Source organism: Corticium candelabrum, chromosome 13, assembly GCF_963422355.1.
Source record: "Corticium candelabrum chromosome 13, ooCorCand1.1, whole genome shotgun sequence".
Taxonomy (NCBI): Eukaryota; Metazoa; Porifera; class Homoscleromorpha; order Homosclerophorida; family Plakinidae; genus Corticium; species Corticium candelabrum.
The window spans coordinates 3,738,336-3,756,038 of NC_085097.1; the positions used below are offsets into that span (position 1 = coordinate 3,738,336).

Below are 17,703 nucleotides of genomic sequence, written 5' to 3' on the forward strand. Positions count from 1 at the left end.
ACTTAGTAGTGTGAGCAGTCTTACCGAAAGCAAACTTGAAGGCCTTTGCCTAGCCAAGTCTCCTTACGCTAAGTACGTTTCAGCGAACACACCGTGCGTCTAGCAGTGGTTTGGGCGCATTGCGGAAACCTTTCGTTTTCTTCTGCTGCAAGCTTAGCATTTATAGAAATGCTCTTTCATTTGTGGTTAGTCAAATTCCTAGAGCTACATGCATGTATACACAAAATGCACTGAAAGGTAACAAAACATGACATCATCGTCATTTCGTTAGTTTACTCTTGCATAGTGGCCCATGACCGCTAAAACCCTCAGAGAATATGACTCAATGATGTCATTTTCCTTAAGTGTTCAGCTCGGGGGTGCAACAAACAGATTCCCTGTAGGACATGTACCTGTCTCGCGCTCACTTGTTGTGCGGGATCAAGTAGAGTATCACATGTACATGCACGTGACCCCTACCAACAAGCACTCTCGTATAGACCGTGCAGCAGTGTCAGTATTCGGTCCAAATTGCACGCATACCCTAGTTATACCACACATGCATATACCATACAGTTATTGTACACATACCTTAGTTATTGTAGACATACCGTAGTTATTCCGTAGACATGGCCCTTTCCCACAGTTCCTGCATGCTTGAACTTCATGCATGGAACTGACGGTGCACTTCATGCATGGAACTGACGTTGATATTGTAGTGAAACCTCAACCACAAGCAAACAAAAATTATGTCAACCGCAAAACTTCAGCAACAATTAATTAAGTCAAACGAAAAAGGAGAAACATTATCTCTGTGCAGAAGACAAAGTATAAGCGCCATCGCTGACTAGATAATTGAAACGGTCACCAAACCTGGAAAGCTGCATGACTATATGACAGTCTACTCAAACGCTCATTGGGTAGGGACCACCTCACGTGGCGGTAACTCAGTCTGTTATTACGCTTTTTTAGTTCCAGAACAATATCAATTTCATTGCCCTTTCGCGGTTTATTGCACTCGTCAGTGCTTTCTGCATAAACATCATAAAGAGGGTAATGTAGCTTTTGTGTATGATTGCATGTCATTGCTTGTTATTGTTACTATTGCCCCACGCAAAAATCTGGTGCAAGTACATCTACACAAACAAACAAACAAGTAAGTACATGATGATACACGTATACTTCTAAATAAACACATTAGTTTTAATCTACAGAGAATGATGGTGTCAGTTCTTCTGTTCTTCTTCCACAAGGAGTTCCAAAGCCAAGAAAATGCCAAGTCTGCTGCACCATTATTAGACTAAGCTAATGCACAAAGTATACTATTTGCACTTGCTGTCGAAGTCATCACAACTCTATACTATAGTATACGTAAATACCTGAACTGCTAGATAATCTTCTTGCATCAACTATTGGCTGACCAGAAATCCGTCTAGTGTTAGAGAGCAATCCATATGCCGTCGGCCGAGAGTCAATTAATAGCAAAAACAACTAATAGTAATTTCTCAACGTATACGGTTCCGTTTGCGAACTTCTGCGCACGAGTTTTGTCAGCAACTACTTCTCGTGCAAAGAAGGAACTGCTAATTGTCTAGTAGTTTCATAAGGCTTTTTTCATTGCCCTTCTACCAGAATTACACAAACAAAGACCATCAAATGACTGTAGAAGAAGAGAGACAACGTGCACTCGATCTACTGCGTGTAGATGCAAGACGCCAATGTCGCCAACATCGAGCTGCAATTATATTACAAATTAGTACGTACACCACTTATATAATAGTATATAGATAAGACAATGGGAGAATAAACTCGTATCTAGATACAGACAAACCTCACCAATTCTTGGCCTGTCACATCCATCTACACCACCTGCTCGTTTTTCTGTGGTTGCTCCACTGCTTAAGTATAGTGCATCAGACGTAGATGTCATAAACCGTTCACTGATCTTGACGTCTAAGCGCAAAAATTGCGGTAACATTATCGTCATGCGCACCAGAAGCGGTATATTCTTGTGCATGAAAGACTATGATCGACCGTGATTCGATGTAATGGAAAACTCGGAAAGAGATGTAGTTGATGTCATATACGAAACGTTTTATGACTCTTAGCTGTATGTTAACCAGTGTGTGTGTGTGTGTGTGTGTGTGTGTGTGTGTGTGTGTGTGTGCGTGCGTGCGTGTGTGTGTGTGTGTGTGTGTGTGTGTGTGTGTGTGTGCATGTATGTGTGTGTCTGTGCGCGTGCGCGTATTTATAGTTTTAATTGTTTCAGCCGATATATTTGTTTGTTAATGACTCTCAAAGCGACAGACTAAACTAAACATTTCAAATATGATTTGGTTTGATTTCCCCGTGTGCATAATTTTTTCTTGATCGGTTGTATAGATTCACATACTGTTTACTTAACAGCAACAGTGAGATTGGACTTCCATATTCGGAAAGTTTTGGACGAAATATCAGTTTAGCATCCAGGTTGGACATAGTGTGACTTCCTAATCCAGCCATATTCTAACCATAACTAGTAATTATTGCAAGTGGTATAACGCGCGTTCAAACATAGCCACGAAATGCGTATGTCAGACAACCACAACATCATTCACATAGTCGTTAGATGTTGTCAAGTTTATTCGGTTGAGAAGCCGCGACAGCAAACTTCTATATATAGTTGAGGCATATATACCTGGCACGTGCTCGCCTGTCCTCAAATGCACATGCAGATTAGTTGTAAGAGAAGCAAAATTGACAAAGTTGTCTGGTGGTTTGCCGGTGCAATGTATGGCGTCTCAGATCTCTACCCAAATTAGACATTTGATAACACTCAACGATGATTATTAAGCCGTCAACTATGCAGAGTGACACCATCTCGTGCACTGCGGTCCCAAGCAGTTGTGTCTCTTGCGGCCTCTCCCTACACGTGTACATGCAGCTATAGAGCTTCCGCCCCACTCAACGACCCACTCCAAGGTTGCGAATGCCGCAAACCAACTAAAACAATCAAGTAGTAAACGCTCACTAAACGACACGAGAATGACAAACCACAACATCAATACTTAACTTTTAATAATCACACTGAGGCTGTGGTACTAATGCCTGCAGATAGACGGATACAGAAAATCTTAGACAACTGGAAGTCTTCAGTGTCTTTTGTTCCAGCAGTATTTCGATCACAGACCGGCTGGACTTCAGAGGCGGTCGCACGAGAGTCGCTTGTACAGTCTCCGCTCGTGGCTTTAATACAAGGTTTGCAAGACTAGGAAAGTTGCCGTATGCACGAGACAATACCAACTAATTGCAACTAGCTATAGGAAGGAAAGAGACAGAGAGACGTTCACCACAGGCAAAAACGTTGAATAAGTGCACAGGAGGAGGCACCAGAGCCCCACAGCTGCATGCAACTGAAATTTACTGAATCATGACAGAGAGCCTGTCAAAGGACCGGGTGCCAAATCAAGTCCCTCGACTCTGGTTGGTCGGTCGGACCTTCCCGACACAAATTAAATATGGAAAATTCACAACCCCCGATACAGAAATGACTATGTATTTAAACCACGCGTGTTCTACTCTCTGGGAGAGCTGTCTAGTGCCAAAGAATGATACACAACTTTTCCAGAAACCAGAACCGTCCGAACACAAGATAAACATGCCTCCAAACGAGTACCACCTATCGTAGTTACAACCAGCTGATAACAGCGTTGAACTGCTTCACCTGACGTAAAACTGAATGCTAATCGACGTAAACAAGTGCGTACCAACTCAGACGAGATTAATTCGACAAACACGCGAAGTCCTAGTCGACCGAGTATCGCATCAGTGCATGTAAAACCAACCTTCCATGTGAGGTCGCCCGATTATTATTCAAAATCATTATAAATCGTTTCGATAGGCGATACCGCAAACGCATACACCAACTGACTTGTTTACCAATCCAGTGATGTCACGCTAAACGTTCCAGTTCTAGTTACTCGGACATTATGCAGTACATTTATGCACACGCGACCACCGTCGTTCGCATGAACCCCACTTGAGAGTAACAATCACTGTCTCAGCAGATTCGTCAAAACCACACGAACCACAGCCCTTCGATTCAGTCATTTCTCCAATTGTGCATGATGACGTCACTCGCCTCCACTATGAGAGTCGAGGGGCGCGCGGTAGCGTCCCGTCTGCACTCAGTGGTTGAACGGCATACTTAGAGGACAAGGAAGTAATACTAATAACCCGTCAACCGGATGATGTGGTGACGAGATGATGGCATAATGAGTTTCGAGCAGGCGTTGGCGTGCGAATCCATGCAATAACGCGCGAAGCCCGTTAAATAACCCCTATATCATCATTCTGTTGTGATTCAAGTGCTTCATATATTCGCAGTTCCCTCTGCTCACACTCACTGAGTGTCCAATCACCAAAGCGCGCGCATCCTCCGCAGTCTATACTATCCGTATCGGTCATTGAGATGGCACGATTTTCTCTCTGCGTCTTTCTTCTCACCTTTCTCGTCGGACGTGGATACTCTAGTTCGATTCTAGAGCATGTTCGGACCAGGAGTCGCTCATCAAGCGAGACCGACGGGCACGAACGGCTGCAGGAAGTTGGAAAAAGCGACCACTCGCGGGTGATTATCAATTACCAGGGAAGCCCACGACTGTGTAAGGCGAGTCCAAAAGTCGTAGCGGCGTTCGAGAATCTGTTAGGCAACGTTAGCGAGGCGAAATCGAGCACGAAACGACGAGAGATAAGTACAATGTCGTTTCTTTACGTTCTGAAGTCGTCCGACTCTCCTGACCGACGTCTTCCGTTGGCTCGAAAACTACAGGATCAACTGTGGTACATACTGAACGATTTAGAGCAAGTACGAGCGACCGAAGTCGTCAATAACGTCAGCTCGAGAATAGACAACTGGTACGATGTCGTCACACCATTCGTCGAAGATTTACAGACTGTTGACCTAACGCCAGTGAAGCTCTGGCTTAACACGACTTATTTAAACTTCCGCAACCAATATGCAGTCTATGGTAATCTAATGGAAAATGTGACATCGTTAGTGTGCGATTCCCTAACACGAACAACATCGAACACACTAGTGAAAGCTCTCAATGAAGTCTCAACCGATTTTGTCGCACAGATGGAGGTGATTGGACACCAATGGGACACGATGAGAAAAAAGCTAGTGCGACTATCCAGGCACGTCTTGAATTTGTCCGGCATGCTTCATGACATCAACCGAACCAGTGCGCAAATCGAAAGTCTCTGGATTCACGTGAGGAAGCTCAATGTGTCGTTCAGTCAACTCGGACGCCAACTCCGTCCGCACAACCATCGCCATGATGACCTATTCGACATTTTAGTTTCTCGCATTAACCGAAGTTGGAAAACGGCTCTAACTCGTTACATTCCCAATATAAACGACGCACTACTAACGAGACTGACCGAATCCATGATTGCAGTCAGACAGGCCCAAGAAAACCTGCAGATGGCGATGATTAATATAAATTCGGAAACATTTCGGGCTCTCGGAGCCTATAACGGACAAGAAAACAGTACGAAGATGCCTCCAGCGTTCAAAGAATTAGCTATGCTGCTTCGCGCCTTGGACTCGCTGCCGACCGACGAGAAGAAGAGATGGATATCAGACGGCGAGAGGCACGCCCGCAAAATCATAAACAAGATGCAAACGCGAGTTACAAGTTAGAACCGAACCAGACGAGAAATCTTTAAAAGTAGTTTGAAATATGACGTACTATACATAGCTAAGTAGCTGATAGAACAATATGGCATTCGACTATTTATCTATTCAAGAGAATTAGCACCATGGTTGGGAATAGAATCAGTGCAACAGTTAGCACCAGCTTGAAGTGAATGCATACACTGTATAGTAAGATGCCGATGCGTAGACACTGTGCATATACACTCAGTGACTGCATAGTAAGATGCCAATGCATACACTGTGCATACACTGCATAGTATGATGCCAATGCAAATAGTCAGGACGCCGTTGTGGTACCAGGAACATAGCATGCAGCATTCCTGTAGAAAAATGTTGACACCAATCACGAATGCAATCTCGACCTGCATTCATATCTCAACCTTACGCCAGATTGGGTTCGAATAACATTGGGAAAGGATAACGCACACAGATAGCCCACACAGATAACGCACACATGTAATGCTTCCACTGGACAGGAGCTGCATGGATTTCTGGTTCTGACGAGAAAAATGCGGGAAGAATGGACTGAATGAAGAATTTATTGTTGTGGTACTTAGTGCAGTTACCCCAAGGAGCTCATACACAAACACATATATACACACTACACGTAAAACTATAGGACATACACAAAAACCCAATACAAAACCTATATCTGATAACAAGCTCACTTATTATCATATCACACTCTACCTGCACTTCATATGTAAAACTCGATGATTGGTGTTGTTGTAAACGTAATACATGGCGTGGGGAATCTCGATCCTTTCCATCATAATCGAGATGGAATGGGATTAGGTAGATTGAACACACAGCACAAGCATGTGGTTGATACTTTGGCCACACTAGATTAGAGGAGGATGCATCTCACACTACGCTTGACTATTGTAATGGAAGGATGCATCTCACAATACACTAGCCTATTGCACTGGAGGGATGCATCTCGCAGTAAACTAGCCTTGTAATGAAGAGATGCATCTCGCAATACACTAGACTATTGTATTAGAGGAATGCATCTCACAATACGCTAGACTATTGTATTGAAGGGCTGCATCTCACATACACTAGGCTATTGTATTAGAGGGATGCATCTCACTATACACTAGACTATTGTATTGAAGGGATGCATCTTGCAATACACTAGACTATTGTCACAATACTAGCCTATTGTATTGGAGGGATGCATCTCACAATACACTAGCCCATTGTATTGGAAGAATGCATCTTACACAGACTATTGTAATGGAGGATTGCATCTCGCAATATACTAGATTATTGTATTGGAGGGATGCATCTCGCAATACACTAGACTATTGTCACAATACACTAGCCCATTGTAATGGAGAAATGCATCTCACAATACATTACACTACTGTATTAAACGGATGCATCTCTTCTAATCGAATGTGCTTGTGAAATGCTTAAGGACAGTCTGTACATCCACTGGGTGTAATCAATATTCCCAGATGCCATTCCCTACCTACTACATCATAGTGTCAGCTTATCATACGAGAACTGGAAGACTACAAGATGCATCCCCATCTAGACCACAACATTCATGTCACTTGACTTCACGTAATTCATTTTGTGCATATTTTTTATAAAATCTCGAGTATCAATCACCCACCATAGTTTACAAGCACACGAAGTCGACACCAACGAGTATACTTTACACCCTACTGACAAGCATCCTTGCAACATTGATCGTTATCAACCTCATGAATAGTTATAAACCTGCAGCAAGCAATATACACCTTTGCATAGTGATACACACTATTGCATGGTGATGTATGCACACGACTGCATGGTGTTATTGACACCAATTACGCCAACACTTCCACACCTTCATCTTTTTTATGAATAGAAAGTAGAATGAGAGCAGAGTCAATTGAGAAACACAAATTTTTCCATTGTGCCTACGTCAATGCATGTTGTTATATGGTTTAAAAAATCAAAGTCTTCTCGGTGTGTTTTGTCACCTGAACTGATCAAATAAAGTCAACACATCAAGACAGGTATCTCTGACGTTAGAATGCAGCACTGCATGCTTGGGGTAATAAGGGCTCAAGCAGGCAATCACCTGCTGATTAGAACCCTCAAAACATTCAACCACAGTCTAACAGTTTTATCAAGGTTCTGCTGATTGTGTAGGCGGATGGCCAAATAAATGGCTCTTTTACTTTTACCCTCGAACCGACAGACAGAGACAGACAGACAGACAGACATATAGACAGCCAGACCGAGCGAGAGACACACAGACAGAGACACGTACAGACAGATAAGTAAGAGTGAGACTGCAACACAACGTCTGACGTCCATGTTTTCCTCTTTGTTATATAATCGTTATTATAATCCAAAGACCAGACTCGAGACAACACAAGTAATGCTCGGCATCAAAGCCTTCAGAGACAATATCGAATACCAAGACAAAGCTGGTGGTCTAGTTTTTAGAAGAACCGAACTGCATAGCTAGTCCAGTACAAGTAACTATCACCGAATGTCAGTTGTCTATTGACCTGGTTCCCTTAGAAAAAAAGATGTAGTGTAACCAAAATTAGATGTCACAATCAACATGCTAAACAACAGACACACGATCCTACTTAAGACGTTCTGAAGCATTCAAAGAGGTCAAGTACCCACAGCACCAGATAATTATTGCAGTGTATGCGTGCGTGTCTATATCGACAGCATCAATCAGATACCAATCGCCTACTCATTCGAAGTACTAAGATCCCGATTCTCTCAACCGACTATACCATCTCTTCTAGCACACAGAGAGACAGATCCATTGTCTTGCATTCAACCAAATCAAACATAAAATTTCTTAATATTAACTGTCATGACGTCCACTAGTCATCAGCTTGCAGCATACAGCCAAGCAAGTACACAAATGTAACAAACAAGTGGCAATCAACTCGTATCCATGTTATCCTAATGGCCAGCGTCTATTTGTTTAACAATTCTTCGTATCGAAAAAGTACATTCAACTGCCCTACAGCACAAATTGACTACCTGAAAACAGATTGTCTTCAATAACTGAAACCTAATCATGCCAACTACACGACAATAGACCCACACTTTCGCACTTGTTGTTGTTTCGTATACAAACTTTATTAAAACCAATTTATTACGACCATAACTGCCTATAACATAACTGCCTCTCTGCATGATAAAGTGCAATAACAAACTCCCACTTGAGTCTATACAAACAGTCTCATTTCAGTAAACAATAGGTACGTCTCCCACTCTCACAATCACTCCACATCAAGCGAGATCACAACTAATACGTCAATAACTCCAACTCAGGGACAAATAACAAATAAATCAAATCCCACAAAATCTTTACGAGTACAAACAGGATGCATACATTTGCAAATACCCAGTGTAGGTACCACAGGCTGAACTCAGGGCTGAATTTTTTGTCATTTACAAAACAAGTTTCCTTGGCTTTCGACTTCCTTCTCACCTCCCATTGCCTTCAAAACTTAGTAGATTCATTTGATTTAATTAATCAAGTCATATCGACTCGTAGAAAACATAAACACAAGCTTTGTTATCTCAATCTCTCGTGTTTAATAGTATGCAACAAACAATCAAGCCAAATGTTTGCATGGTCGATGTCGGCAAAAAAACGGTAGAACCACCGATTTGCTTAATTAATCGGTCTTACCCACAGAGTGTTAATCATTTGGCAAGCCAAGGGGCGGGCAGCCATCCTCGTGACGTGTTGTCGTGTGGCTAGCTAATCGTTCGCATAGCACAAGCAAACTTGCAACAATCGTGTTAATTGTTTTGCTTATGGCGGCATTTGTTTAGATGGCTTCACCCCTTGACTGTGCCAACGACAGTGATGGATTGCCTTTTGCCTCGACCAGACGAGATGGCCAACATTAGCTAGTGGATTTCGAGCATTACGGTACACAAGACTTAGATAATTGCATAGCACTACTACGATTACTACCATAAATATACAGTGGAACCTGTGCTTCCAAACACCTGACAAATGCAAGCACCAAAGAAATGTGGATTCCTAGTGACAGTCCCTTGAAAACTCAATACATTTGCATACAACTGGAGCCTGCAAAAAGCGAGCAACTGTGAATTAGAACAGACAACACAATTCTATGGCCCAAGGGTATGTGTTGACTTTTGAAACGTGGGCACGGCAACATGAGAAGGCCATTGCTAAGAATCAGAGCACAACGAAGGAGTCTACCATCGATGGCTAACGTATTTCCTCAAATAGTAACCCGTGTCTGATTAGTAACCCTGCTTGAATAGTGACCCGTGGATCTGGTCAGTTTAAAAATAGTAACCCGTGCTCGATTAGTAACCAATGCCTTGAATGTCCAAGACTGTGACATTATGAATGCACATTTTTAGTCAACACGTGCAATGACCGCGAAAGAAACTCAAATATCATCATAACAGCAGTGGTGGCAAAATACAAGGTCGACAGGTAGAACCTCTGCCAGTGGACTAATACTTCTGACAAACTAAAGAAGGACGACGAGAGTGGATCTGGAGGAAACCGGAAACAATTGAGCAGTTAACATGACAGTTTTGCATGCATCAAGAGTGTGTTCCTCTAATATATTTGAATAGCTCTTTACTTCAACTTGAAACATGATAGCAGAACTTGAATAAATAATAACCCAAGCTTGATTACCAGCCCTGCTGAAATAGACACCATGGTTCAGATCAGTTTAAAAAATAGTTACCCAAGGGTTACTATTCGACAAAATGCAGTATTTTGTGTGATTGTCACGTTCATCCTGACATCTACTGTACGTAATGCTTCACTCTCTCAGGTGTAAGATAGTGATTGCTTTCAAGTGTTTAGCTACATGTTTGGATTGTCAGTATGTTGAATACAACAACATGATGTACATAGATTGGTCTACACGTACAAATGTGAAATGTCAGTCTGACTATTGGGACCACCTGAGAATAAGAACGGTCCCTTTGGGTGGTCAACTTGTGATTCACAGAACTTGTGATTCACAGGTTCCACTGTACACCAAAACTTAGACATGCCCTGTAGCTAACACACACACACACACACACACACACACACACACACACACACACACACACACACACACACACACACACACACACACACACACACACACACACACACACACACACACACACACACACACACACACACACACACACACACACACACACACACACACACACACACACACACACACACACACACACACACACACACACACACACACACACACACACACACACACACACACACACACACACACACACACACACACACACACACACACACACACACACACACACACACACACACACACACACACACACACACACACACACACACACACACACACACACACACACACACACACACACACACACACACACACACACACACACACACACACACACACACACACACACACACACACACACACACACACACACACACACACACACACACACACACACACACACACACACACACACACACACACACACACACACACACACACACACACACACACACACACACACACACACACACACACACACACACACACACACACACACACACACACACACACACACACACACACACACACACACACACACACACACACACACACACACACACACACACACACACACACACACACACACACACACACACACACACACACACACACACACACACACACACACACACACACACACACACACACACACACACACACACACACACACACACACACACACACACACACACACACACACACACACACACCTAGACTAGCAACCCGATGATGCCCAATAAACCGCAAATAGCCTCATTCAAATCAATCTAGTTCAAATTATTGTCCGACTCCTACATAAATATAGCAACCCACAGTATTTGTCTTATATACAATATGGACTGTGTATCAGAAGCTAGAGCCAGCTCAACTACTGTAAACAGTCGACCACTACGCTACCTATTACATCTATCCTAATCATCCTCACTTCCCTGTTCGTCCACGTCGACACCTTGCAGTCTCTTTTTTATGCGAACGCCTGTAAGAGACAAAAATATAAATTAAGACTTAACTAAAAAATTAAACATCTAGAAAATTTTAAAATATAAAAATTAAAAATATATATAAATTAAAATATATAGGAAATTTAAAATATATTAAAAAATTAAAAATATAAAACTTTAAAAATATATTAAAAAATTGAAATATATAAAAATTAAAAATATTAAATATTTTAAATTTTTCTATATTTTTAATTTTTTGTAAATTAAATTAATATTACAAATTTACATTGATGTTGTTATCTCATTGCTTACCTCCCTCCTTGGCTTTGCTAATCACCTTGGAGAACGAGGTATGTGATAGTCCTTTCAACTTGCCGCCTATACCCTTACTCTTTCCTTTGCCAAACCTGCAATAAAGAAATCAAACGGTAAATACTCGGGTTAGGACGAACATCTGCATTCCGTAGCTATTTGCAACACAGCCTGCTGTTTAATTACCTGTAGGATTATATAACCTTATTTACTAAATATCCACTTCTGATGTGACTACCGTACTAGCTTGATTATTACACCAGAACTCAAGTAAGGACCCAGCCCCAACTTTGGCGAAAGCTCTAAGATTTCCACACCTCTTAGTCCTTTAATTAGTGCTAAATGGTGCTTTCCACAGTGACTGTTTGCTAGATTTGCATCTGTAGAAATGCTGACATTCTCGACTTGGGCATACCTGTCGACGACGTGTAGAAGAATTTGTTGACTCAGATATTGTATAGAAGATTAGGTCTATATATTTAGGTAGTGGTGGTGGTTTGAAGCTCTACTAAATAGCAACATGATGTTTAAGTCAATGAATCAACCACTTCCGCCAATGAACAACTTTAGGTGTCAATTTTTTGGCCAGTTGACTCTTTGACCTTTGACTCTGGCCAACCATTGGGGTGAAGTATATATATATATATATAGTATGAAATGTCTACAGTACATAATGAATAGAGAAGCACTACAGTGCTACCTTCGGCTGGTGTACATGCATGCCACATGCTAAAACACGTGTACAGCTGAAATCAAGAGGCACAAACGCTCATGAATTGGACACCATTGAAAATCCCCTCAAGTGGTGGTTACACTTACTGTTACACAGCTATCACTGTCTAACAACAATCATTTAGGATCACAGCTAAGTAGGCACAACTTGTCCTAATGAGGTGACCCCAGAGTTGCCTGAGCCAAAAAAAACATTAATATAAGGTGTCCTTTTCTCTCTGACTTTGGAAAGTAACAATAATTAGCCACATACATCGAAAATTCAAGCTGTCAGACTGTAGAACCACCATCTATGCAGAAACACCGTAGAACAAGCCAAATGTTGCAGGCCATCTTCGACTTACGTGTTGGAGTAATGTGCACGCTCACTAGACGCCTGGTTGTTGGTGAGGAAAATGCAAATTATGAAAGTAGATTAGGCGTTGTTTCTACCTGCTACACCCTTATCTACAGCAAAGGACTAAACACCATGTACAGGACAGACGCCTGATGGCTGAATTCTTATAGCACAGCTGGCAAACAAAGAAAGGTGAAGCAATAAGATGACATCATGTTCGCCTATTGGTCGTCTATTGGTTGGAATAGCTTCATTTTCCATCTGTGCTAATCGAGTATAAATACTGTCTTATGGTCATATGGTTGTATGGTCGCACGTCGAAGGACTACTGTAGCCCGGATATCCGGACATCGGGTAAAAATATTCATACATACTGTGATACAACAACTACACCTACTCACTTCAGTGTCTCTGCCCCGCACTCTCTAACCCGTTTCTCAAATAGACCTGAGTACAACCGATGATTTCATCAAACAAACAAGCGAGCATTATTACAACAAACTCTACTGACTGTTATGGAGTGCTTCTCGGAACTGCGCATCTATTCGCTGATCGACGAATGTTTGCAGCATTTGAGTATTCTTGAAATAGCTAAGAAACTGCAACAAAACACCACATTATAAAGTCAATAAATATCAACATCTACTTTCTAAAAAAATTAAATTACAAAAACATAAAAAAAATTAATTATATTTCTGAGTGAGAGTCAGTTGAAAAATGAGTATCAAAGTTAATTTTGTGTATAAGATCTTGAAGCACTAATACTCTGATGACAATACAAAGAAATAATCAAAAGTTAATTGAAGGTACCTTTTTAATGCCTTTTGACTTTGGTGCTTTGACAAATGCATCCATCTAGAAAAGAAATCGTGATTAGTGTTGTGTGTGTGTGTGTGTGTGTGTGTGTGTGTGTGTGTGTGTGTGTGTGTGTGTGTGTGTGTGTGTGTGTGTGTGTGTGTGTGTGTGGTAATAACAGTTAGTGCTTACTCGAAATTCTTCTGATTCATTAGACGCTAAATATTGGTGATAATGACCTAAACGTCAAATCAGTTTCGTTTAGTTGACATAAATGGACATGCCTGCACACACACACACACACACACACACACACACACACACACACACAATAAAAACTGCCACTCTGACAACACCTCATCTCACCTATTGTTTCAACAAAGAAGCGAACAAAAGCCTCCACAATGACATCACTCCCTGCGAATTGACTGGATGAGTCCTACACAACCGATACATACAATAAGAATAATACACAATTTCATGCGATTGACATATGTTGGCTTACAATAGCCATTGTGAGAGCACTACGAAGTTTAGGTGGTAAAATATCATCCTCGTCTCCCACCTACAAGAGTATGGACACAAATGAAAGACGAGAGAAATTGTGACAGGCATCAGAAACCAAACACAGAATGGCATGTAAACATAGACAAAATGACGAATCAAAAGCACGCGACAATGAAAACCAACAGGTTGAACAAATGGCTTAAGGTACATGCATGCAAGCACACACACACACACACACACACACACACACACACACACACACACACACACACACACACACACACACACACACACACACACACACACATCTCAGACCAGCACGTAAGAAAACAAGCAAGCAAGAATGTAGACAAGCATGCACAACGAATCACACAACTCACCTGCTTAACAAACTTGCCTTTATCAAAATCTACAATCAAAACCTACCAGACCAATCATAATTAAAGACCTTCCATTCCGTAAATCAGCGACTACACGACTCACATCGGCCTCCACCATGTCCATCTCCAGCATGCCAAGTGATGAACTCAAAACGCCCATAATGTACGGGCTCGGAGCACAACAAAAATCCATCAGACTGTTTGGCAAAACGGGAATATAGACATGCTACAGGTAAAATGATAAACAAGCAATATGTCAAACACATTCATTGAATTTCCTAAATAAATGTGATTAGTAGTCACCTGCCAAGAGAATGGATAGAGAAGGGCAGCAGCAGCATGAACACATTCCGATAAAGTGCTAGAATGTAAATGACGTATTTATGTCTCGTTTGGTAGTTGAGTTGATGGTCTAGTAAGCTGCTACTAAACAGTCATGCTGTTGATGTATGTCGATGTATGGACAGTCACACTGGATGTGGTAATTGACTAGTTTTGCCTGTGTGATGTTTGTCTGTCAATCAAACCATCTGTTTTACTGTACGTTTGTCTGATCTGCTGTTGCATGCCTGTCTGTCTGTTTGCCAGGGTGACCGTCCATCCATCCGTCTGTTTGTCTGTCCATCTGTCTGTCTGGCCATCCATCTTATGTTTTAGTGCTGTTGCTAGCTATCTTCATTTTTCTGATTGTTTCACATTGTCGTATTTGAAATACAATTCATCCGTCCGTCCGTCTGTTTTCCTGTCAGTCTGTTTGTCTGTCCATCCGTCCATCCATCTGACGATTTGTTTGTCCAACCATCCTTCTATCCGTTTGACTATCTGTCTGTCAGTCTGTTTGTCTGTTCATCTGTTCATCCATCCATCTGTCATTCTGTCTGTTGATTTGTTTGTCTGTCCATCCATCTGTCTATCTCTCTGTCAGTCTGTTCGATCTGTTTGTCTATCCATCCATCCGTCTGTCTGTTTGTCTGTCCACCTATCTGTCTACTGGTAAGTTTGTTACTTCTTCGTGTCCATCCACTCCCTGTCTGTGCACACTTTAGTATCCACTTTCTAATTGTCTTACCTCAGTTTACTTGCAGAGAAGATTATATGTCGTTCCATCAGCATTGCTGCAAAGAGAGACAAAACTCTGGCGACACCAAGCTTTGTAAACAGAGTTTCAAACTTGACCTACAAACCAAGCCACAATTGACCTAATGACTGATAGCATAGCCAACATGAACAATTATTCTTAAATATTGCATTGACGGCATTTTAACAATGTCTATGCTTGAAGACATCAAATGCTTGTAAAGAATGACTAATAACAGTGTTCTGTCCAGGATTTTCGTAGTGCCGGGTATCCACTGCATTAATGGGTGTAGTTTATTTCAGGGTGTAGATATCTAGGAAAGAAGTAGAGTAAACTCTCGGACAACCAAGCATTGTCACAAAACAGACAAGAAAGCGCCAAAAAGAACGTATCGCGCTGTTGATGGTCCATGAGCTGAAAGAGCAGACTAAGAAAGCTGCAACTTCTGTCAATAGTCAGGGAACTATGTTGCCCAGTATCACGTCTATACTATGGCATGGTTAGACGTCTCAAATCCATGCATCAGTTGCAGGTTTCGAACAGCCAGTGCTCCTGTCTAGCAAAAGACACTGAAGATGACCTTAACTGGCTCTGTCACAGGCAGCTTGGTATATTACCTTGCTTGCCGTTGACATGCAGACTGCTGTGTTGGATCTCACACTGCCTAGTTAGTGCCCTGAGCGATAGATCATATTATAGATCGTATCATAGCAAGGAGAGTCTGCCGTCGTATCAGGGTGTGAACAAAGTGCTCACATTTCAACAAACTGCTCAACTTCCAACACACAAAACTCTAGCTAAAAATATATAATGGTGGTTGGAACATGCAGAGTGATGGTCGGTAAGTTTTGTCAGTGATGCTCAGGCCAGACCACCTCCAACCACCTTGGGCAAACCCCTGAAATAATATGATAGCAAACAAGAACAATTGAAAGGGCAAGCTATTACCACCAGTTCACAGTTAAAATACAATTTCAAATTTCTATGTTGTCGAACTTACATGTTCTAAACGATCTGAGTCAAGCGGTCGACGGAGAACTAACTCTTCCATTTCATCTGTTCCAGACTAACGACAAACAATAATCACTCTTTATCATAACAGACTCATTAGACAATATAGTAGTATGTACCCCAAATGTCAAAGCCTTCACTTTGACAGCTCTCCCCTAGATGAAGAAAACAATGAGGATTGTATGACACAACGAAACACTGTCTCACTTACAGGAGATGGAAATGGATTGGCAATAACCTGAAAAGAAAGAAAATTATTCTTGTGACAGACAGACGCATGGATGTATGCACACACACACACACACACACACACACACACACACACACACACACACACACACACACACACACACACACACACACACACACACACACACACAACAAATCACTCTAAACTCTTAAAATCAAAATCAAGCAACCAGCATCAACGTAAATCATCTATGCATACAAATATGCAGTGAACACTCCGGCTCTGACAGCAAACACCATCAGATAGGAAGCAATACTTCCTGTGACTGAGAGATTTCATTTACTTCAATAACACAATTTTCAATGCTCGTTTGTTCCTGCTTATTCTGTGCAAACATTTAGTATCTAAATCAATTGATGCATATACTGACCCTCGGTATTACACTAATACATCAATGAATACCATTAAAACGAAAGTAAAAGCATATACTCACTGCTTGGAGAAAAGTGAAAACTGCACTCGCAGAATGAGATCGCCGTTGCTCAACAGCATCAAGAATCTGACAACAAAAATTAAATTAAGTAATACTGTACATTATCAATCTATAATATACAGTATTTCAAACCTTAGAATACAATTCAAAG

The 17,703-nt window shown here is 41.6% G+C and overlaps 2 protein-coding genes across 4 annotated transcripts in view; one reads left to right on the plus strand and one right to left on the minus strand.

Moving 5' to 3' along the window:
* Nucleotides 1–4,251: 4,251 nt before the first annotated feature.
* LOC134188792 (uncharacterized) lies at nucleotides 4,252–5,853 on the plus strand. The gene has a single exon (XM_062656994.1). The coding sequence runs from the start codon at nucleotides 4,430–4,432 to the stop codon at nucleotides 5,663–5,665; it is 1,236 nt and encodes a 411-aa protein (XP_062512978.1). The 5' UTR covers nucleotides 4,252–4,429; the 3' UTR covers nucleotides 5,666–5,853.
* A 5,674-nt stretch (nucleotides 5,854–11,527) lies between these two features.
* Nucleotides 11,528–17,703, minus strand: part of LOC134188665 (DENN domain-containing protein 2D-like) — a 17,969-nt gene continuing 11,793 nt past the window's right edge. For all 3 annotated transcript variants that reach the window (XM_062656832.1, XM_062656833.1, XM_062656834.1), the window contains 17 exons: nucleotides 17,685–17,703; nucleotides 17,553–17,618; nucleotides 17,081–17,107; nucleotides 16,989–17,024; nucleotides 16,859–16,924; nucleotides 15,850–15,956; nucleotides 15,084–15,141; nucleotides 14,884–15,006; nucleotides 14,781–14,822; nucleotides 14,399–14,458; nucleotides 14,260–14,332; nucleotides 14,086–14,132; nucleotides 13,909–13,953; nucleotides 13,610–13,697; nucleotides 13,500–13,545; nucleotides 12,030–12,124; nucleotides 11,528–11,752 (listed from right to left, as the gene is read on the minus strand). The exon at nucleotides 17,685–17,703 is cut by the window's right edge and continues 59 nt beyond it. In XM_062656832.1, coding sequence (XP_062512816.1) covers nucleotides 11,688–11,752; nucleotides 12,030–12,124; nucleotides 13,500–13,545; nucleotides 13,610–13,697; nucleotides 13,909–13,953; nucleotides 14,086–14,132; nucleotides 14,260–14,332; nucleotides 14,399–14,458; nucleotides 14,781–14,822; nucleotides 14,884–15,006; nucleotides 15,084–15,141; nucleotides 15,850–15,956; nucleotides 16,859–16,924; nucleotides 16,989–17,024; nucleotides 17,081–17,107; nucleotides 17,553–17,618; nucleotides 17,685–17,703 — 1,063 coding nt within the window. In that variant the 3' untranslated portion in view covers nucleotides 11,528–11,687. The remainder of the gene's footprint in view (nucleotides 11,753–12,029; nucleotides 12,125–13,499; nucleotides 13,546–13,609; nucleotides 13,698–13,908; nucleotides 13,954–14,085; nucleotides 14,133–14,259; nucleotides 14,333–14,398; nucleotides 14,459–14,780; nucleotides 14,823–14,883; nucleotides 15,007–15,083; nucleotides 15,142–15,849; nucleotides 15,957–16,858; nucleotides 16,925–16,988; nucleotides 17,025–17,080; nucleotides 17,108–17,552; nucleotides 17,619–17,684) is intronic.

Coding starts and splice junctions, on each gene's coding strand:
- LOC134188792 (XM_062656994.1), top strand. CDS start 4,430: ATGGCACGATTTTCTCTCTGCGTCTTTCTTCTCACCTTTCTCGTCGGA.